The 23,341-nt window shown below is 41.5% G+C and overlaps 1 protein-coding gene across 2 annotated transcripts in view; it reads left to right on the forward strand.

The window, feature by feature from the left end:
- Positions 1-14,839: 14,839 nt before the first annotated feature.
- Positions 14,840-23,341, forward strand: part of GALNT8 (polypeptide N-acetylgalactosaminyltransferase 8) — a 64,088-nt gene continuing 55,586 nt past the window's right edge. Inside the window, exons 1-2 of one of the 2 annotated variants that reach the window (XM_009247343.3) lie at positions 14,840-18,245; positions 22,600-22,897. In XM_009247343.3, the coding sequence (XP_009245618.2) occupies positions 18,035-18,245; positions 22,600-22,897 (509 nt within the window). In that variant the 5' untranslated portion in view covers positions 14,840-18,034. Of the gene's footprint in view, positions 20,331-22,599; positions 22,898-23,341 lie in introns of both variants that reach the window. The other variant, XM_063711998.1, reaches the window with a different exon arrangement.

Genomic DNA, 23,341 nt, shown 5'->3' on the forward strand with positions numbered 1-23,341 from the left:
AACTGGAGTCCTATCTGGGCTATCCCTGGTCCAAAGTCTATAGCTAAGAGCTCAGGGTTCCAAGGAAGGAGAAAGAGAAGGCAAACACCAGGAAATTGTTTCATTTATTTAGCAGCCTCTCTGGCTGTCTCACATTTCTTCAGTGATTTCAGAAAAGGAATTTTTTTTTTCTGGAGTTTTTCATTGCCTTTATTTTTCTCATTCTGAAAAGACATATGCTTTAATTGTATCATTAGAATCTTCTATTTTGTTAATTATGCAATCTTATTAATATTCATATAAAAGTCTTTATTATTTAGGAGAGGAATAGCTGGATCATAGTGTAGGTCTATGCTTAACTTTATGAATGACTGTTCTGGAAACACCAGTTAAGCCATGTTGATTATGTTGTTCAGATCTTCTATATCATCACTGTGATAGACAGAATTCTAAGATGGGCCTTATGATCCCCACTCCCTGATGTTACTCTCATGATTATATTGTGTTATATGGCAAAATAGGATTATATTATGTTATATGGCAAAATAGGATTTTGCAGATACAATTAAGATTACTAAGTTGACCTTAAGATAAGTAGATTGTCTGAGTAGACTTGCTACATTCGTATGAGCCCTTTAAAAGCAAATAGTTTTCTCTGACTAGTAGCTGAAGAAGTCAGAGGGACCCTGAGCGTGAGGAGGGTATAATGTACAGTTGCAGACTTTGATGAGGTGTTAAGGAATGCAGGTAGCTTCTAAGAGCTGAGAGCAGCCCTGGCTGACAACCAGCAAGGAACTGGGGACCTCAGTTCTATAACTGCAAGGAACTGCATTCTGCCAACAACCTGAATGACGTCGTAAGCAAATTCTTCCCTGGGACTACAGATAAAACCCCAGGCCAGCTGACACCTTGATTTTGGCCTCCAGAAACATTCAGCAGAGAACCCAGCTGAGACTGCCCAGACTTCTGACATTCAAAACTGTGTTGTTTTAAGCCACCAACTGTGTGATGATTTGTTAGTCAGCAATAGGAAACTAATAAATACACTTACTAACTTTTTGTTATATTTTTTCGTTTGTTATTCTCGCCACAATTGTAGATATGTATATTTAACTTTAGTTCTGTCAGTTTTTGCTTCATGTATTTTGATGATCTGTTACGTGGTTGTTGACTGAAATGAGGGCTGTTGAGACAGAAATTATTTTATTTATTTTATTTTTTATTTTTAATAGAGATGGGGTCTCACTGTGTCGTCCAGGCTGATCTCAAACCCATGGGCTCAAGCAATCTTCTTGCCCCAGCCTCCCGAAGTGCTGGGATTACAGGCATGGGCCACTGTACCTAGCCAGCAGAAATAATTTGATAAAGGTTTATTGGAAGCCAAATGTAAGGACTGACTTGGGAAAACACACCAACAAAGTTGCTCATGTTCTGGAGTCTGTTACAAATTGGAAGGCTTTTATAGAAAAGTTTAGGAGCAGGGAGGGGGACTCCTTATACCAAACTTGTCCTTTTTCATTGGAGGGTTCAATACAAAGGTTACAATCATTGAATACACATTACAACATACAGGTTAAAATGTCTACATGCAAGACCATCCTTAAAACTTCATGATTCAGCAATAAATCAGCATTCTTTTCAATGCCAGTAGGTTATGTATCAATCATTGCATCAATAATTTGAGGAACTCATGGTAAGATTTCTTTATTCAAGGACAGATTGTCACCATAAGACCTTCTCAAGGTGGGTTACTTTGAAAGACTGTTGGCCGAGCATGGTGGCTCACGCCTGTAATCCCAGCACTTTGGGAGGCTGAGGAGGGCAGATCATGAGGTCAGGAGTTCGAGACCAGCCTGGCCAACATGGTGAAACCCCGTCTCTACTAAGAATACAAAAATTAGCTGGGCGTGGTGGTGTGCACCTGTAGTCCCAGCTACTTGGGAGGCTGAGGCAGAAGAATCACTTGAACCCAGGAGGCGGAGGTTGCAGTGAGCTGATTGTGCCATTGCACTCCAGCCTGGGTGACAGGGGAAGATTCCATCTGAAAAAAAAAACAAAAAAAGAGACTCTTTTAAGTAAATTGTCAAAGGTGGCCTGAAGGTTATCAAGGTATGTATACATTTAAGATTTTTATGTCCTGTTGACTAATTGGTCCTTTTATTATTATAAAAATTACTTCTTTATCTTTGATAATACTCCTTGTTTGAAGTCTTTCTTATCTGATATTAATATAACCACACCAATTTTCTTATCCTTAGTGGGTTTTTTTTTTGGTATTTCTTTTTCAAATCTTTTACTTTTGACACACTTGTGTCTTATATTTAAGATGAGTCTCTTGGTGAGGATCAAAGAACTACCTATTGGGTACCATGCGTATTATCTGGGTGACAAAATAATCTGCACACCAAACCCCTGTGACATGCAATCTACTGATATTACAAACCTGCACATGCACCCTTGAACCTAAAATGAAAGTTGGAAAGAAAAGATAAAATTTTAAAAAGTCTATTGTAAGCAGAATATAGTTGAGCCTTGCCTTTTTATCTAATGTAGCCCAGGGGTGAGCAAACGTTTTCTGTGGCGGACCAGATAGTAAATATTTTCGGCTTTGTGGGTCAGAAGGACTCTGTCACAACTACTCATTCATTTATGTATTCCAACAAAATTTTATTTTCCAAAATAGATTGGATGTGTAATTTCTGGTTCAACATGTAAGAAGCTTAAGGGTCATCACCCTATCCTAACAATCAGTAAAAAGCCGAACAGGCTGGGCGCAGTGGCTCACGCCTGTAATCCCAGCACTTTGGGAGGCCGAGGTGGGTGGATCACGAGGTCAGGAGTTCGAGACCAGCCTGGGCAACATGGCAAAACCCCATCTCTACTAAAAATACAAAAATTAGCCTGGTGTGGTGGTAGGCGCCTGTAATCCCAGCTACTTGGGAGGCTGAGGCAGGAGAAGCACTTGAACCTGGGAGGCAGAGGTTGCAGTGAGCCAAGATCGTGCCACTGCACTCCAGCATGGGCGATATGAGCAAGACTCCATCTCAAAAAAAAAAAAAAAAAAAAAAGGTGAACAAACTGAAAACTGAAAATCAACAGCTCTTCTTGGATCTCTCAGAAATTTGAGGCCATAGGGCAAACCACTGCCACCAAAATGGAAGAGACAGACAGGCAGGTACAGAGGATCACAACTCATCAGAATAGAAACCCACAAGCAGAAAACTATGAGGGGCCTGTGCTGGGATAGGAAAACCTAAACTGCAGTGGATGAATTGCTAGAGACTCAGTGTGGACAAGTCTGAGAGTTAAAATCTCCAGGGTTGTCAGGTATTAGGGGGCCACTTACACTTTTATGAGTTTTACCTCCAGGAGCTGAACAATGTTCTCACAGTGAAACTCAAACATCCCCTTATGCTCTGGCCGGAGTGGGAGAAAAGTAGACATTTTGAAGTAAGCTAGACCACTCTATTCTTCTTAACAAGCCTGAGCCTAACCTGACCCGGGAGTTTTCTCAGACCTTGGGGGAGAGAGATATCCAACTCCAGCCACTAAGTCATCCTGTCCCACCTATGGGGTAAAATAAAATTAAATTTAAAAAGGCAAAAAACAAAGTTTGAGGTGAGAAGGCAAACATTAGCACCAGACTGAGATATGGCAAGGATGTTGAAATTTTCAGACTAGGAATTTAAAATAACTATGATTAATATGGTAATTTCACTAATGATCAAAGTAGACAGCATGAAAAAATAGATGACTAATATATAAACAGAGAGATCAAAATTCTAAGAAAGAATAAAAAGATATGCTATAGATCAAAAACACTGTTACATACATGAATAATGCCTTTGAGGGGGTTATTAGTAGACTGGACTTGGATGAGAAAAAAACCTGAGCTTCAGGATATATCAATAGAAACTTCTATAACTAAAAGACAAAGAGAAAAAGATTTAAAAAAAGAACAGGATATTCAAAAACTGTGAGACAATTATAAAAGGTGTAATGTATGCATAATGAACATACCAGAATGAGAATAAAGAGAGAATGGAATAGAAGAAATGCCTGAAGCAATAATAACTTGGAATATCCCCAAATTAATGTCAGACACCAAACCACAGATTCAGTATACTCAGAGAGTACAAAGCAGGAGAAGTGCCAAAATCTACACCTAGGTATTTCATACTTAATCTCCAGAAAATCAAAGATAAAGAAAAAATATTGAAACAAGCCAGGAGGATTAAAAAAGACCTTATTTATAGAAGGGCAAACATAAGAATTACATTTGACTTCACCTCAGAGGCCATGGAGGCAAGAAGAGAGTGAAGTGAAATATTTAATGTGTTGAGAGAAAAAAAAAACCCATCTGCCTAGAATTCTGTATTTTGTGAAACTGTCCTTCAAAAGTAAAGGAGAAATAAATACTTTCTCAGACAAACAAAAATTGAGGGAGTATTTTGATAACGGGGGCATGATAAAGAGGTCGATACTTTAAGAAGATGTAACAATGCTTACTATATATGCACCTACTAACACGGCATCAAATATGTGAGACAAAAACTGAAAGAACTGAAAGAGGACACAGATGAATTCACTGTTATAGTTGGAGACTTCCGCATCACTCTATCAGTAATAGATTCAGCAGGCAATCAGTCAGGACATAAGTTGAACTCAATAATACCATCAATCAACTGAATGTAATTGACATGTATAGAACACTTCATCCAAGAACAGAAGATACAGATTCTTTTCAAGCTCACATGGAACATTCACCAAGGTAGACCACATTCTGGACAATAAAACCCACCTTAACAAGTTTGAAAGAATAGAAATCATAAAATATGCGCTCTCAGATCACAATAAAATTAAGCTAGAATGGTATCTGCAAAATCTAAAAACGTGGAGATTAAACAAAACACTTCCAAATAAAGCACAGGTCAAAAAAGAGATCTCAAGATAAATTTTAAAATGCTTTGAACTAAATGAAAATGAAAATACAACATGTCAACATTTATGAAATGCAGTGAAAGCAATATTTAAAGGAAAATTTATAGTATAGAATGTGTATACTAAAAAAGAAGATCTAAAATCAGTAATCTGAGCTTAACTAGAAAAAGAAGAGCAAATTAAGTCCAAAGCAAGCAGAAGACATTATAGAAATTAGAAGAGAAATCAATGAAATTGAAAACAAGATATCAAGAGAAAAGACAGTGAACCCAAAGCTGATTCTTTGAAAAGATCGATTAAGTCAATAAGTCTCTAGCGAGAAACAAACAAAAAAAAAAAAAAAGAGAGACAGGATACAAATTACTAAAATCAGAAATGAAAGAAGGGACATCCTTTACAGATCCATGGACATTAAAAAAAAAAGAAAGAAAGAAATACTTTATTTCTAGGAATAACTAGAAATTTGACAATCTAGATAAAATGGACCAAAGTTTTTGATTATTTGTTTTGTTTTGTTTTTTTAATACAAACAACAATGAGCTTTCAATGACCAAGTTTTTGAAAAACACAATCTGCCAAAACATACAAGAAGAAATCGACAATCTGAATAAGCCTGTATCTATTTAAGAAATGGAATCCATAATCAATATTCTTCCAAAATAGAAAGCACAAGGCTCAGATCAATTTGCTGGTGAATTCTACCAAAAATTAAAGGAAGAAATTATGCTAATTCTCCATAGTCTCTTTCAGAAGACAGAAGCAGACGAAATACTTCCTAACTCATTATTTGCAGCTAGCATTACCTTAATACCAAAACCAGACAAAGACTTTACAAGAAAAGTACAGACCAATATCTCTCATGAACATAAATGCAAAAATTCTCAGCAAAATATTAGGATATTGAAGCCAACAATGTAAGAAGAGAATTAAACACTACAACCAAATGGGATTTATTCCAGGTATGCAAGGCTGGCTCAACGTTTGGAAATCAGTAATATAATCCATCACATCAACTGGTTAAAGCACAAAAATCACATGATCACATTGATAGATACAGAAAGAGCATTTGACAAAATTCCAACACTCATTCATGATAAAAACACTTACCAAACTGTGATTAGAGGGGAACTTCCTCAACTTGATAAAGAACGTCTCCAAAAAACTATAGCTAATGTTATACCTACTGGTGAGCAACTAGGTTTTCAATTGAGATCAGAAACAAGAAAAGGATGTCTCCTCTCACCACTTCTTTTTAACATTGTACTGGAAGTAAAGCAATAAAAAAGAGCAAGAAATAAAAGGAGCACAGGGAAGGAGAAATAAAATTGTCTTTGCTCACAGATGATATAGCTGTCTTTGTAGAAAAATCCCAAAGAACCAACAGAAACCTCTTGGAACTAAGAAGTGATTACGGCAAGTTTGTAGGATACAAGATTAATATACAACACTCAACCACTTTCCTATATATCAACAATGAACAATTGGAATTTGAAATCATAACACCATTTATGTTATCACACCCCAAGAAAGAAATACTTAGGTATAAATCCAATGAAATACATACAAGATCTATGTGAGGGAAACTACAACCTCTGAGGAAACAAATCAAAGAACAACTAAATAAATGGAGAGATATTTTAAGTTAATGGATAGGAAGATTCAGTACTGTCAAGATTTGCATTCTTTCCAACTTGATCTATAGATTTAATGCAATCCCAATAAAAATCCCAGCAATTTATTTTGTGGATATCGAGAAATTAATTCCAAAGTTTATATGGAGAAGCAAAAGATCCAGACTAGCTAACATAATACTTAAGGAGAAAAAAAAAAAAGGAAGGGCCCAGACTACCTGAACTCCAGACTTTCTTTCTTTTTTTTTTTTTTTGAGATGGAGTCTTGCCCTGTTGCCCAGGCTGGAGTGCAATGGTGCAATCTCGGCTCACTGCAGCCTCCACCCCACAAGTTCAAGTGATTCTCCTGCATCAGCCTCCCCAGTAACTGGGATTACAAGTGTGTGCAACCACACCCAGCTAAATTTTTTTGTATTTTTTTAAGCAGAGACAGGGTTTCGCCATGTTGGCCAGGCTGGGCTTGAACTCCTGACCTTAAGTGATCCGCCCGCCTCAGCCTCCCAAAGTGCTGGGATTATAGGCATGAGCCACCATGCCTGGCCTTCAGACTTCTTATAAAGCTACAATGATCAAGGCAGTGTGGTACTGACAAAAGAAGAGACAAATAGGTAAATGAAACAGAATAGAAACACTTTTCCTTTACTTGCCTGAAATTCCAAAGTATCTTTCCCTAAGTGCTTCTTCCAATTTTTGTATAAACTGATTAGTTCTACCTTGAATTATTTAAAGTCTCACTAGAATGCCTAAATGAAATGGAAACTGGGCTGTTGGCTGGCAGGTGGCAGCTGGTAGGTAAGGCAGTGCTTCAAATCATTATCCATCAGATAACATGCGAAGAACTGAGGCTTATGAAAGTGAATTACATGGACACGTATAGGCTGTATAAAAATTGTATCTACTCTAAAGTAGTTCTGATGCTAGTGGCCAAGTCTTCCTTGCTAGGTCATTAATGAAACCCATAACCAGGCATGGTAAACAACAATGCAACAACAACAGCAACAGCAAGACAAATAATCCAGACCCCATATTTTAGTTCTGGTCCCAGTTCTCTTCTGTTGCCTTGTTCTGCAATCTATATTGGCCTATTTTCCAGGATAATCTTTTTCCTTGGGTCAATTCCCTTTTTCAAAAGTCGGTACTGTGGGATGATTAATTAATGACAAAGAATTCTGTCACTCTGCCATTGCTCAAAGTTAAATATTTAGCAACAATATTGACTACACCATTGGTTCTTCCTCTTTACACTTTACGTGCAACTGCATTACGTATTATCATGCTGTCCAATTCTGCGTTGGCGTGTCCAGTTTCCTCTGTTGGCGTGGTTGGAGAGATTTGTCAAAGCCTCTTGATTTTTGTGGAAAAGACCATGTTTAAACTGAGTTATGCCTGAAAGCTTTTTTACTCAGGAAACTTATGATTTCTTCCTGGGTCATATTATTTCTTTTTCCCCTCCTGGATGAGCAGTTGGGGTCAAAACACTTACATCTGTGTCATATATAGAGCAGCACAATGATAAATATATAGGCAACTAACCCAGGTGATCAGGAAGGACAGTCGGAAGTGGATTTATATGAAAAAGAAAAACGACATGCAGGCTGTCTGTACTAAGCCCCAAGAAATATGACCTAAAACACTAAAAAGAAGAGGATGCAACCGATCTAGAGTGAATATTATTGAACCTTCTTGTCCTCAGTTTCCTTACCTATGGAATGAAATAATAATTCCTGCATCACAGGCTGATCGTGAAGATCAAATGAAATCACATGTACGATATACGTAACACTGGATGGCCCTTGGAAGATGCTTACAAAATATTTATTTCTTTTTTTTCCCTCCATCACATACTCACAATCTATAAATAAGCTTTTTTTTAGCCATCATTATCAATCTTACTCTTTGTAAAATGAATGAATCTTCTGACGTTGCACAAATACTTGTCTTTTTTAAATTTTTATTTTTTAGAAATTGGGTCTTGCTATTTTGCCTAGGTTGGTCTTGAACTCCTTCTACCTCAGCTTCCTAAGTAGGTGGGACTGTGGGTGACTGCCATCACACCCAGCTCTGTACAGATATTTATAACTGATTTAGTAAGAATACAGCTTAATCTCTTGAGAACATATCCCCAAATAGAATAGAATGTGCAGAAATTTTAGTGATGAAATATGAAGGAGGAGTTTCTCTCACAAAAGGTCAGAATAATGATCAACAAAAGTAATCCTTTCTGAAACATCTCCTGTCTGACTAGAGGCTTTTGTGGCAAGGGAGAGCAAAGAAAGACATTATTAATTGTCGAATCACCATTTTTTCCCAATAGGATTTAAGACAACATAAACATAAAATTTTCCATTGTTATTGAATGTTCCATTGTTATGTTTAATTCCAGTACACTTCTACTCTCACAACTATGTTCATTTCCTCTGAGGAAATTTTCTACCCTATCCTTGATGTCTTTCCAGTGCTTGAGACTCAAATTTCCATTTGCTTACAGGACACATCTGATCTTCAGAGGCCTTCCGATGAAACATGTGCCTAGTTGACCTAGGTGTTTCCTCTCGTCTCTCTTCTTCCCCTTTGTTCTCTTCCTCTGTTATGGGCACTACCAAGCACAAAGGTGCAGAAGCTGAACGTTCGGTTCCTCCTTCATCACTTCTTTCCCCTATGTCTGTTTTCAAATGGCTACCATGAATAGTGATTCTACTTTAAAATATCACTAATTTATAAATGGTTTCCATTATAAAGCTGATAGGGCCATGTCAGAATAATAAAAAATAGAAAAAGAAAATTAATTGCCTATAGTCTAACGACCATAAGATGACCATTCTTACAATTTCAACATATTTCCTTCTAGTCTTTTTAAAAATTGTATTTCTGTTTGGTTTTCTTGTTTTAGTTTTCTTTCCTTTTTCATCTCTCTTCCCCCAACACCACCTCTTAGCTTTTTGAGCCTTTTCTTACTTTCTGGTACTATGAAATGCTTTGGGTTCATCTTGTATTTTGCCTGCTTCAGATTTTAGAATCAATCATGTTTCCAAAGTTACACTGGTTCCTTGTATTGAAGAATCTGGGCATTGGGTTTTCTTTTACACATGGCTGTAATCACAGTCTTGCATTGAAGTGGGAGTGAGGTTTCCATCTGGTTTCTAAGCTATGCTTATTGCTTGGGCTTAGTCATCTATGGGCACAACTGGCAGGGTGGTAGTGTAGGCAACCGGGAGTCTGCTAAGACCTAGGGAGCCTCCTGGGAAAGAACCCAAGCTAAGGAAAGGAATCAGGCAGACAAGTGTGGTCAAATACAATGTCCTCATCCCCTGAGCGAAAAGTGATTCTGACTAGGTGTGGCAGGTGACATTTGGATGATCTCTGACTTAACATTTCTGCCATTCTCTGTTGGGTTTGTGTCCTAGGGGGCAAAATGGCTGTCTGTGGGTAAACACTCAAAGTCATTTTCACTACATACTGTAAGATAATGGACTGTAAGATACATTGACTTTGCCGCTCATCACCCTTAACTGCGTGGAGCATGAAAAGTAGGGTAAGTTTTTCCAGCTTTGTCATAGACAGTCTCATGGTTTTGAGTACTTCTAAGATGCCCGTTCTCTGAGGCAGTAGGGGCCTGGGTATTCCACAGAGGAATGGGCTGTGAGAGGCTGCAGGGTTTGGTGGAGAGACAACTTAGGCAAGACTGCTGAGGAACTTGAGAAAGAAAGCTGTAAGATGCTACCTGGATCCTTGCTGGACCCCTTCAGAGACCCCTCTGAGGACCTTGAGAAATACTTGAGGAGACTTTGCAGAAGCTTGGAATCCTATGTCAGCAGATGTGGTAAGGGTACAATAAATTTGGGCTGTTAGTGGCACTGTGACACTATTTAGGACTCCTGTAAGTCCCCATTTGGAAAGCTCAACAATTTTCTAGCCTTTTTTTGTTCACTTAGCATTTTATTATAAGCTGTTTTCCATGTTGCAATATGGCCTTCAAAATTTTAAAACAAAAACCACAGCAATGATTGCACAGTGAAAATCAGTGATATTGCATAGTGAAAATTAGTCTTCTCCTACCTCTATCTCTCAGTTCTCCAATCCCCGCCAACTCTAGAGGTAACCACTGTTTGCGTGTGTGCATGTGTGTGTGTGTTTTGAGACAAGGTCTGGCTCCAGGCTGGAGTGCAGTGGCTTAATCTCAGCTCACCGCAACGTCTGCCTCCTGGGCTCAAGCCATCCTCCCACCTCAGCCTACCGAGTAGCTGGGACTACAGGTGCCCTCCACCTCCCGCAGCCCGGCTCATTTTTGTATTTTTTTTTAGAGATGGGGTTTTGTCATGTTGTCTAGGCTGGTCTCGAACTTGTGAGCTCAAGGGATCCACCTATCTCAGCCTCTCAAAGTGTGGGGATTACAGGCATGAACCATCTTGCCTGACTTCGTGTGTGTTTTTAATAAAGAGTTTGTAATTTTAGAAAATTACCTAATGTTTATTGAATATGCCAGACAAGTTACAAAGGTTATCCCATATCCCATAACAGCTCTGTAAAGAAGAGTATTATATATCCCCATATTGCACATAAGGTAAATTATGTTCAGAGAGGTGAAATAACTTGCCTTAGTTTACCTGGCTAGTAAGTAATAGAATTATTACCTTGCTCTAAAATCTATACTATTTCCAACAGTATCTCCTTGTTGTCCATAATATTCTAATATTCTGTGCAGTGGAGATGGCATAATTTACTTAACTATTATGCACAGTTAATTATTTAACTATTCGCTTGTGGTTGGAAACTTTAGGTCAGCTTATTATTATTTGCTATTATAAACAAAAATGAGGTAGACAACTCTTATCATCTTATCGCAGTCCCCGCCTCCGCCTCCACGTTCTGACTGCTTTTATCCATTTGATCTTCGTTAAAATAATTTGTGGCCAGGAGCGGTAGCTCATGCCTCTAATCCCAGCTATTTGGGAGGTTTAGGCAGGCAGATTGCTTGAGCTCAGGAGTTTGAGACCAGCCTGGGCAACAAAGTGAGATCCCAGCCCTATTTTCTGGTTTTTTTTTTTTTTTTTTTTTTTTTTGTGAGACAGAGTCTCACTCTGTTGCCCAGGCTGGAGTGCAATGGTGCGATCTCGGCTCACTGCAACCTCTGCCTCCCGGGTCCAAGCAATTCTCCTGCCTCAGCCTTCTGAGTAGCTGGGACAACAGGCGTGTGCCCCTATGCCTGGCTAATTTTTTGTATTTTTAGTAGAAATGGGATATCACCGTGTTAGCTAGGATGGTCTCAGTCTCCTGACCTTGTGATCCGCCCGCCTCGGCCTCCCAAAGTGCTGGGATTACAGGTGTGAAGCACCGTGCCCGGCCCCTATTATTTTTAAAATAATAAAAAAAAAAATTGTACTTTCTTGTCCCCATAACCTTCCTTACACATGCTCCCTTTGCTGGAGGAACTGACACACACACATATACACACACACGCACACGCTCAATCTTTCAAGATGCCACATCCCTAGGCAGATTGGTCACTTGCCCTTTCGTGACCCTTGGTGCAAGTTGGGGCCTCCTACAGGGTAGTAAGCACATTGACTCTAACTGTAAATCAGCCCCTCTCCCATGGATTTGTGGGCTCCCTCGGGGCAGAGGTGTAAACCTATTCATATAAGGGATTTGTTAAAAGTGCAGGTGTCCGGGTCTCCTAATGACCTACAGAATAGGATCTTCTGGCTTAGAACCTGGACGTGTGCATTTTTACCAAGCTACCCAGGTGAATTTTATGAAGTAAACATTGGAAGAACACTGCCCCAGTGTTCTGGTCAGTGATTGGATGCATGAGAGGGCACCTGGTGTTCCTAGAAAGAGGGGTCTCGTCAGCGTCTTAGTGGAGAAGGACAAGTGCACGCGAGACTGCAGAGGAGTATTTGCTGGTCTCTCTAGCTGAGTGAACTTTGACCTATTCTAGACAGCAGTAAAATGGCACCGATTATGGTGCAATGTTTGATCAAATTATTTTATTTATTTTTAATGGATAATTCATGTAATATGAAACAAAATGTAGAATATATTAAAAAAAATTATGCAGTGGAAATCAGTTTCCTCCCACCTCTAGCCCTCAGTCCTCCAATCCCCGCCAACTCTAGAGGTAGCCACGATTTTTGTGTGGGTTTTTAATAAAGACTTTGTAATTTTAGAAAGTGATCTACTTCAGCAGTCAGTTTCTGCAGGGTAGGAATCTTTTTGTTTTAAAAGAAAACAATTTTGAAGTAATTACAGATTCACAAAATTTGCAAGAATTGTACAGAGCAGTTCTGTACACCTCTTACACCCAGTTTTTCCCAATGACTATAACTATATTTATATAACTGTATATATAACTATATAACTGAGCAGTGATTGGATGCATGAGAGGGCACCTAGTATTCCCAGAAAGAAGATATATAACTGCATATATAACTATAGTGCAATAGCAAAGAAGCTGATGACATTTCTATATTATATATGTAGTTATATAACTATAGTGCGATAGCAAAAGCAGAAAATTGACATTGATACTGTGTGTATATAGTTCTATGCTATTTTATCACATGTAGATATTACATGTAGACATGCAAACACTGTCACTCAAGATACTTTAGAACTATTTAATCACCATTGTATATACATAACACAGTCTACTGGTGTTGCCATCTTACCAGTCCACGTGAGATGAAGAAACATTACCTTATTTAAGTCCCTAATTTACCCTCCCCCATATATAGTATAATTGTCTTAAATATCTCTTCCATATATTTTCAGACCACAGCAGACAATGTTATGATTTTTGGTTGCCAAACACAATTTAGAAAACTCAAGAGGAAAAGGAAAGTCTTTTGTATTTACTCAGATTTTAACACTGTTCTTTTGTTTTTCTTGTTCCAAGATTCCTTCTTTCGTCATTTCTTTACTTAGAACAATTTCTGTAGTCATCCTTTTGAAGTAAGTCTGCTGGAAACAAATTCTATTAGTTTTCTTATCTGAAGATGTCTTGATTTCTTCTCCATTCCTGAAGGGTATTTTTGTTGGATATAGGATTCAGGATTGACCATTCTTTTCTTCCAGCGCTTGAAAAGTTGTGCTACTTTCTTCAGGTCATCTTGATTTCTGATGAGAACTCTATCATTTGAATTGTTTTTCCCCTATAAGTGTCATTTTTCTCTTGCTACTTTTAAGAATTTTTATTTGTCTTTAGTTTTTAGAAGTTTGATTATAATGCATCTGGGCATCAGATGATCATGAATTTCTTTGAGTTTGTCCTATTTGGGATTTGCTCAGCATTTTGAATTTGTAGGTTTGTGTCTTTTGCCAACCTTCGGAAATTTTCTTTCTTTCTTCCCTTTCTTCCTTTCTTTCTGACTTTCGATCTTTTTGCCCAGGCTACAGTGCAGTGGCGGGATCTCGGCTCACTGCAACCTCTGCCTCCTGGGTTCAAGTGATTCTCCTGCCTCAGCCTCCCAAGTAGCTGGAATTACAGGTGTGCACCACCATGGCCAGCTAACTTTTTGTATTTTTAGTAGAGACGGGGTTTCACCATGTTGGTCAGGCTGGTCTCGAACTCCTGACTTCAGGTCCACCTACCTCGGCCTCCCAAAGTGTTGGGATCACAGGTGTGAGCCACCGTGCCCAGCCAGCACTTATTTCTTTGCATTCTTATTTAGCCCCACATTTTGTCTTTTCCTTCTAAGGCTCCGATGACATGAATGTTAGGTCTGTTGTAATCTCTCACCAGTCTTTGAGGTTTAATATTTTTTTTAGTCTACTTTCTGTTTTTCAGATTGAACATTTTCTATTGTTCTGTCTTCAAGTTCACTGATTCTTTTCTCTGTCCTTGTCATTCTACAGTTGAGGCTCACCCAGTGATTTTTAAATTTTTTTTATTGTGTTTTTCACTTATAAAATTTCCATTTGGTTCTTTTTTATGTCTTCAATTTCTTTCCTGAGGTTTCTATATCTTTGCTGAAACGTTTGATTTCCTTGCTGTTTCTTCATTTGTTTCAAGCATGTTCATAATCACTCACTGAAGCAGTTACTATGGCTGCTTTTAAATCCTTGTCAGACAGTTCCAGCATCTGTGTCATCTTGGTGTTGGTATCTGCTTTAATTTTTTTTTTTTTTTGAGACAGGGTCTCACTCTGTCACCCAGGCTGGAGTGCAATGGCATGATCATGGCTTACTGCACCTTCAGCCTCCTGGGCTCAGGTGATCCTCCCACCTCAGCATCCTGGGTAGTTGGGGCCAGAGGCATGTGCCATCATGCCTGGCGATTTTTTAAAATTTTTTTAGAGATGGGGTTGTACCATGTTGCTCAGGCTGGTCTTGAACTCCTGGGCTCAAGTGATCTGCTTGCTTCAGCCTCCCAAAGTGCTGGGATTACAGATGTGAGCCACCATGCCATGCCAGTTTAAAAAAAAAGTTTATTTTTTAGTAGAAACAGGGTCTCACTATGTTGCCCAAGCTGGTCTCAAACTCCTGGGAATCAAGCCATCCTCCTCCTGCCTCAGCCTCCCAAAGTGCTGTGATTGCAGACATGAGCCACCATGCCCGGCTGGTGTTGGTGTCTGTTGATAGGTTCTTCCAAGTTGAGATTTTCCTGGTTGTTGATATGACAAGTGATTTTCTATTGCATCTTGGCCATTCTGAATATAACTTTATGAGACTCTGGATCCTATGTAAATCTGTTTTAGCAGGGCTTTCATACACTGTTCTGGTGGGAAAGGGAGATTTCATCTCATCGCTGCCAGGTGGGAGAGGAAGCCCAGGTTCCATGCTTGGCCTCCACTGACACCTGGTGGGGAGGGCTGCCTCATTACTGATGGGTGAGGGAGGGAGTTCAGGTTCCCCACTAGCCCTCTGCTGACACCACACTGGCTGAAAAGGGGAGGGCCACTGTTCCTTTACTGATATCATGTGGGGACAATGACAAAAATGCCAGCTCCCCAAGAGACCTTCACTGACACACCCTGGAGGGGAAGGTGGGGGATGCAGGGGCACACCCTCACAGCTGGGGTGAGGTTGGAAGTCTAGGCTCCCCACGAGGCCTCTGTGGATGGGGTGGGCATGGCACTGCAAGGTTTTCAGTGGCATTTGGCTGGAGTAGGGCAGTTGTTGTCTAAACATTTTCTGTCTTGCTAGGCTTCCCATTTCCTGTTTTTTTTTGGTTAGAGAAAGCAGCTTTTTCTTGGGGCTTCTATTGTTTCTGCCCATTGGCATTTCCAAGTTGTTGACTGCTCCAGCATCCAGCAACTTGGAATCTATTTCCTAATATAGCTAGGATATCTGGAGATCTCTAGTCAGCCTGCCCTGTTCTCTCTACCTTTCAGAGTCTTCTTACGTTTGTTTTACATATCATGTGTACTTTTTACTTGCCCTGGTGGGAAGGAATAGAGAAGATAAATGTAGGTATTTCATCTTGTCCCAGAAGCAGAAGCGTCATGCGTTTTTGTTTGTTTGTTTGTTTGTTTTTTGTAGTTGTTGTTTTTGTTGTTGTTTGAGGTGGAGTTTTGTTCTTGTTGCCCAGGCTGGAGTGCAGTGGTGCAATCTCGACTCACTGCAACCTCCGTCTCCTGGGTTCAAGCGATTTTCCTGCCTCTGCCTCCCAAGTCGCTGGGATTACAGGTGCCTGCCACCATGCCCAGCTAATTTTGTTATTTTTAGTAGAGATGGCGTTTCGCCATGTTGGCCAGGCTGGTCTTGAACTCCTGACCTCAGGTGATCCACCTGCCTCAGCCTCCCAAAGTGCTGGGATTACAGGCATGAGCCACTGCGCCTGGCCGGATCATGGGTTTTTTATGTTTTGAGTCTAATTTGCAAGTGGGAGGCTGGGAGACATTTTCTATCCCTGCAAAACAGAAGAAGTGATTCCTTTTCATTTTGTTCATTTTCATCCTGTTTTTCCTAAAGCCACATTTCTTTCCTTTAATCCACATGTCCGCCTCAGCACATGTCACAATGTGCTGTGTTTGGGACCTAGTAAATAGTCCAAAGAGCCAGGCCGGGGTGGAAGCTGTGATTTTGACGGGATTGACAGTAGACTGAGAACTTTAAACTTTTAGCCTTGGGGAACAATTTTAAGTGTTTATTCTACAATGATGATCACTGGTGATTTGTCCAAAACATATTATAAGTGTGAGGTGTGGAGGCAAAGGAGTTACTGGAAGCTGGGGCAGGGCAGAAGCCCAGTGTATGAAGTTGTGCAGAGGACAAGCAAAGGACAGAGACCAGTGAATCGGGGTCATCCCCTGAGGCTCAACCCTGGGTGCCGCCTCCAGCTCTTCTCCACCTTCTTCTAGGCAGTGAAGTCCTAGGAACTAGCAAGAAATTCTCTCCTTAAGTTTGTGGGACAAGCATTTGTTGCACACCTACTATGTCCAAAACCCTGTAGAGTTAGGTAAAAAGACGTCTTAGATCCTGGCTCTCCAAAAAAGCAAGGATCTAAGTGTACAGAGACTTCTTGCTTCGTGATTTCTTTTTCATCCTATTTATCCCCTTCTTATACCCACAGGACTGGACCTCACATGCCCTATCAGAGTCTCCCGGGTGGTTTTTCCAGGGAGAGAGAACATTAAACATCAAACAAACATATATAGAGAAAAGCCTCTCACCCAGGCAGCCTGAGCTAGCTGCAGGAGCAAGCATTCTTCTGACTTCTGAGACAGTACAAGGTGTGTCCAGGTGACTTACCCGTCGCTGGGCAGCTGCCATGCACACTCCTCACACCTGACGCTGCTCAGGGAGAAGCCAGGCAGCTATAATAGTGTTCTTGGCCAGAGAACATCTGGCCTAGCAGGCAGGGTGTCATCTATGAAGTTGGGCTTGGAGACAAAGCTGTTGGGGAAAACAGCCCCACACCACCCAGCAGGTACCTCGAGTCCGGCGGAGACAAAGGAGTTAGAAAGAGACAGAATAAGCGTTTAAAAGGCAGGTCCAGGGGACCAAAGCATCAGAGGCTTGCTCATGGCCCAGAGCTCTCGGGCTCCACCCAGTTTATTGGTTTACAAGCTCTTTGTTCTTAGGGCAGATGGGAAGGGGAGGGAGGGATGAGGAAAAGGATTAATCAGTGAGTCATTGGATAAGATGTGTAACAGTGGCGGTTTCTGTGAATTTCCTTGAGCAAAGGCGTGTGTCTAAACTACTTAAGATCTTTAACGACTGAAATGGGTGGGAGTGGGTTTCAGGAGGAGCCAAGATGTTTGATTATACTCCTCTGCTTCAAGGGAGTGTTATCTCCCTGAGCAACCTGTGGAAAGCAGCAGAGCGGTTATCCTCTCGGGGCATAAAGACAAAGAAGGCAATAAGGAGACTTTTCTCCTCAGAGGCCGCCTGTGGCTTCCCATGGGTGTCTCACACAGGGGAGACCAACTCAACTGCCACCTAGAACTCTCTTTCCCACAAAAGCTGGGCTGGTTCTGATCCTTAACCTGCTCCGGCAGTGACACACTCAGCCTCACAGGGAGTGGACGAGCTCCAGGAAGATGATGTTTTGGAGAAAACTCCCCAAAGCCCTCTGCATTGGGCTGACTCTGGCCATTGCTGTCAATCTCCTTCTGGTATTTTCTAGCAAGGGGACTTTACAAAACCTGTTTACGGGTGGTCTCCACAGGGAGCTTCCTTTACATCTGAATAAGCGCGACGGGGCAGTGATAAAGAGACTCTCCCACTTGGAGGTGGAATTGCAGGATCTGAGTGAGTTTACAGCGCTAACCTGGAAGGTGTGTGTGTGGGTGTGTGTGTGTGTGTTTGGGGCACTTAGGAAAAAATGGATGTGGAGGGAAAAATGGGTGAGAGGTCACATTTTCATCTCAGTCGCTCATTGAAGCATCTGACACTGAATTCTGTGTCTTCAAATGGGAGATGGGTATTGAGAATGAAGTGAGCAGAAGTGGAAATTAGAGCAAGCAGTATGGGGGAGGTGAGCATGTGTGTGTGTATGCGTGTGTGGGCTTGTGCACATGCATTATTGTTATATCTACATATATGCAGGCAACGAGAAGAATAAGAATCCCAAGGGCCTTAGGAATGTCTAGCATAGCCCTGTCCTTAGGCCTATGTGTGGTAGGGGCTGTTCAAGAGAGGTGGCAATCTCTGGGGCAAAGGCCTCACTTCCGTTTTGCTGTGTGCTCCTATCATGAACTAATGAGGGCTTTGTTAGAGGACCTAAGATCGAATCCTGATGTGCCATTGTGGTTGTGTGACTTTGAGCAAGTGCTTCTCTCCCTCAGCCTCAGGTTCCTGGTCTGTAAATGGAGATGATGATAACAATAATGAAAGTTATCTACTTGACCTAATAGGGTTGTGAATAGATGCAGAAGGTGATCTATAAACTGCTCTGTGCCAAATTTTAACCTCCTCATTTAAACTTAAGGGTAAGATTTCAACAAATTCTGGGGTTTGTTTGTGATTCCGGCTCATGGAACTCTAATGCCTCTGAATTTTATGTGCCTGCACATCCAACTTCAGCAAGGGAAGCAGCAATTTCCCCCTGCTCCCCAGGTAACAGGGATCAAATGCTGGAACCCCATAGGGAGGTCTTTTATGTGTGGGCAGGGATGTGACTGCCCAGGTGTGTGCACATGGGGCTGGAGTCGGGGAAAGTGTCTTTTAAAATGAGAACTGAGCATTGTCAGGGTTCAGGGTGAGGCTGGGAGATGGGTGGAAGGAAAGGCAGGAAGAGAAAAAGGAAGGGAGAGAAGAAATCAGGGAAAGAGCGAGGAGAGTGAGAAGGGAGATGAGAGAGGAGAAAAGAGCTGGGACAGGAAAGGAGCAGAGAAGTGAGGGAGTCCAGAGAGAGAGAGTGAAAGAGTTTGTATGGAGACAAGAAGAAAAGAAGGGAAAGTGTGATGGGAGAGAAGGAGAGAATAAAAGGAGAGAGGAGGAGGCCTAAGGCACCCATAGCACCTTCTACGTCCTCCTTCATAAGACTCATCATATCTTATTATGGTACAGTTTTATGGAAAGTAAGTTTCATAAGTGCTGTTTCCATGAACGTCTCATTCACTACTCATTTCTATTCATACATCGAAATTCCATAGATGAATAAATGAGTGGGTGTGTCTAGGAAAGAAAGAGAAAAAGACAGGCAGACAGGGATGAAGGGAAGAGTGATACAGGGTAAGAGAGTGGATGAAACAGAGGGAAGATCATCAGCTCCACAAGCCCTGGCTTACCTGGGTGGGTCGGACATTGCCCATGCAAATATGCTTGGTGCAGCTTCACCAGGAGGATGCCTGTGTACCTAGGGTGGTGACCCCAGCACCACCCTCACTATTTGGCAGAGCACCCAGACCACACCAGGACTGTCTCACCCATCCCCAAGGCTCATCAGACTGGCTCAGCCTCCTCAAGCCGTAAAATGGCAGGAGTTCTACCCAAAGCCCTGCTATTCTTTCCATCAGCTAGGACACAATGTGCCATGAGGAGCCAGCCAGAGCCATCTGGTTTACTCCTCTTTCCTTCTTTGCAAAGATCTTTCTTGTTATTCTTGGTGCTCCCACATTTTATTCGCTCTGAAATGTGATGTCAGAGACTCACTACCACCTGAGTTGAACCTCAGAAAGTCTTCTGGGCCCTGTTTCTAGATCACCAATGCTTTTGTTTTTTTTTCCACAGGGCTTCCTGTAACTAAAAGCCTGTTTAATTACCCTTCATCCTGTTTGCTCATTGCCTCCAGGATTCCAGGAAGATTTAAAAAAAAATCAGAAGTCGGCCGGGCGCGGTGGCTCACGCCTGTAATCCTAGCACTTTGGAAGGCCGAGGCGGGCGGATCACAAGGTCAGGAGATCGAGACCATCCTGGCTAACACGGTGAAACCCCGTCTCTAGTAAAAATACAAAAAATTAGCTGGGCGTGGTGGCGGGCGCCTGTAGTCCCAGCTACTCGGGAAGCTGAGGCAGGAGAATGGCGTGAATCCAGGAGGTGGAGGTTGCAGTGAGCCGAGATCGCACCACTGCACTCCAGCCCAGGTGACAGAGCGAGACTCCGTCTCAAAAAAAAAAAAAAAAAAAAAAATTCAGAAGTCAATAAGGATACTTAGTTGAATCATGTAAGCTACCAAGAGCAAAAGCAAACAATAATAATTATATCCCTATTGAGGGAGGGATCAATGACTCTAAGCCAGTTTTTTGGAACCTCCCCCAGGGTTCATAAAAGCCCCACCAGGGGGATGTCAATGGATGTGTCTGTTTTGGGGCTTGGAAGGTTTCGGTATAAGTTATGGGGATAACCTAGTGACACTGTATTCATACTACCAGATTATGCATTTCCTCAAATTGACTTTAGGATGGCCAGGCCTAAACCAGCTCCCACTGACAGCTATGAGTGAAAGAGAAAATCAGATATCCCTCCAAGGAAGAACGCAGAGGAGCTCAGACGTAGGAAGAACGCAGCACCACCCTGTGGCTCCTGTATGCTTAGGACAGAAAAGTAGGAATAACCATAGTGTTCCATCTGGGACACTGTAAACAGTATGCTCTCACTTCTTTTTTCTACCTGAACAAATATGCATGGTGTTCACATGAGCCTCCTTCGAGAGACCTACCATTGACTTTTTGCCCAAGTTTTTTCGACTATCCTCTTTTTGTCTTAACCACTTCAAGAGGTGATTTTCTTTCTCCTTTTCCTTATTTTTGGGCCGGTCTTACATCACTTTACAAACATGTTCTCCTCCCAGTCACAGGACTCCCCTGCTTCCCTCTTGGGGGCTGTATATGGATCTGAAATCCAGCACATGTTCTGCTTGCCAAGCCACGTGCTGTGGCACGAGATGCATCTACCCGGAGAAAATTCACACGATGGGGCTGTCCCCTCACCAAGCTGGTGACCCTGAGTTGCAATCATCCAGAAAAAAAGGATGCCTTCTTCTAACTTGCAGAAAGATGCTGGACAGGCTACACGTGATCCTGTCAGTCTGGTTGAAGTTTAGTGTGGGCTTAAGGGAGGATTAGTAGGAACAAAGTGGATCCTATGTCAGAGTGCCTTGATCACCATGGTGGGATTTAGTGCTGAAGAATGTCGTAATCACTAAATACTAAAATGGTTACTTTTTCTCTCTTTTTGCTGAGTTCACAGATTGAGCTTGAGGGAGTTCAGGGTGCATATGCTAAGATACTCCAGCACAAATCTTACTGGGTGGAAAGGTGAGGTAAATAATAGATGACGTCATGGATCCTGGAGGGCGGCTTCTGCATAAAACATCCTCTGCCTGGGTCTATCACTATCTGTTCATTCTTTTGAGTTAAGGCAGTGTTTCCCGAATTAATGTGACAATTAGATTTATCTAGACCAATTGTTTAAAATATAGATTCTCAGGCTCTACCCCAGAACTGAGTCAGAATCTTCAGGGGAGGCCTGGGATTCTGTATTTTTAACAAGCTTTTGAAGACATTCTTATGATCACGCAAGTTGGAAATTGCAAGACTAGGACATCTCCAATTTTAAAGTTCCTCGTAAATCAAGCACATGAGAAGCAAGGGCATAGGTGGATGATGGTGAGTGGTTAGAGCAGATTTGTCTTTGTTAGGCATCAATGGTGTAGTAAGTGTTTCTTAAGTTTTACTGTAAAAAGAATTACTCCTTGGTTTTATTAAAAAGCAGGTTCTTGTAATTTCTCCTGTCTGTATTTCCACCCAACTCTCAGATCCTGATTTATGGGATTTGGAGATTAGCCTGAGTATCTACATTAAAAAAAGTCACAACTGATGATTCTGATGTAAGTGGTTCTCAGGCCTCATTCTGAAAAACACTAGCTTATTTTCCATCTATTTCTCAGATCATAGTCAGTTCTTCGAGGAGCTTTGAAGATGTGGGATGGAGGAGTTTTGATGGGGCTAAAGGGAGAGACGTATCTAGTACATACTTTGCTGGGACAGCCTTGCATGGCTGGACAAGTTCCCTGACATACTACATCCTCTGAGACAAGAGCTTATAAGTTTTAAGATGTAGTGGGTAAACCATTAGAGGAAATTAGAATGGAAAGAAATACCCAGGTAACTAAGGAGGGGCTGAAATGTTTTCTCTCCCACCCTGTCCTCTTCATTTGTAGAAGAAAGTATGAAATTGGCTCTGAGGCAACAAGAAAATGTGAACAACACACGGAAGAGGGCGAAAGATGAAGTACGCCCTGTTCTAAAGGCAATGGAAACCAAGGTGAATGAGGCAAAGAAGCACAAAACCCAAATGAAACTCTTCCCACACTCACAGCTTTTCAGGCAGTGGGGCGAGGATCTTTCTGAGGCCCAGCAGAAGGCGGCCCAGGACCTCTTCCGGAAGTTTGGTTACAACGCGTACCTCAGCAACCAGCTGCCTCTCAATCGCACCATCCCCGACACGCGAGACTACAGGTGGGATGAACCAGGCTTGGGCTTCTAGGTTCCTCAGTTTGATTTGAGGATGAGCTTTGGGAGCAGTGAAAATTGAAGGTTGGGGGAGGGGGGATTGGTGGGGAAGGGGTTCAGGCTGAGCAAATTTGTTGTTTTTAATTTATTTTATAATGACAGCTCAGAGAAGGTAACCAACTGATTCAAATATTTACAGACCCTTGGGAAAGAACAGAAATGTCAGAGGAGCAGAGGTCGTTTGCAACTCTGGTCCAGAAAACAGAGATATGGTGGGTCTAACTGATAATTTTGCAGATGAGGAACCTCAAGCTGAGAAGGGACTTGTGCAAGTCACGCCAAAGCCAGCAGGTCTACCTCCTTCCCTAGGACTTTGCTCAAATTCTCTACTTGGATTCCTCTTTGCTGGTAAATCTAATTTGAAGAGCAATCCCTCTCCCTCTCCTTCTG

Source organism: Pongo abelii, chromosome 10, assembly GCF_028885655.2.
Source record: "Pongo abelii isolate AG06213 chromosome 10, NHGRI_mPonAbe1-v2.0_pri, whole genome shotgun sequence".
Classification (NCBI taxonomy): domain Eukaryota; kingdom Metazoa; phylum Chordata; class Mammalia; order Primates; family Hominidae; genus Pongo; species Pongo abelii.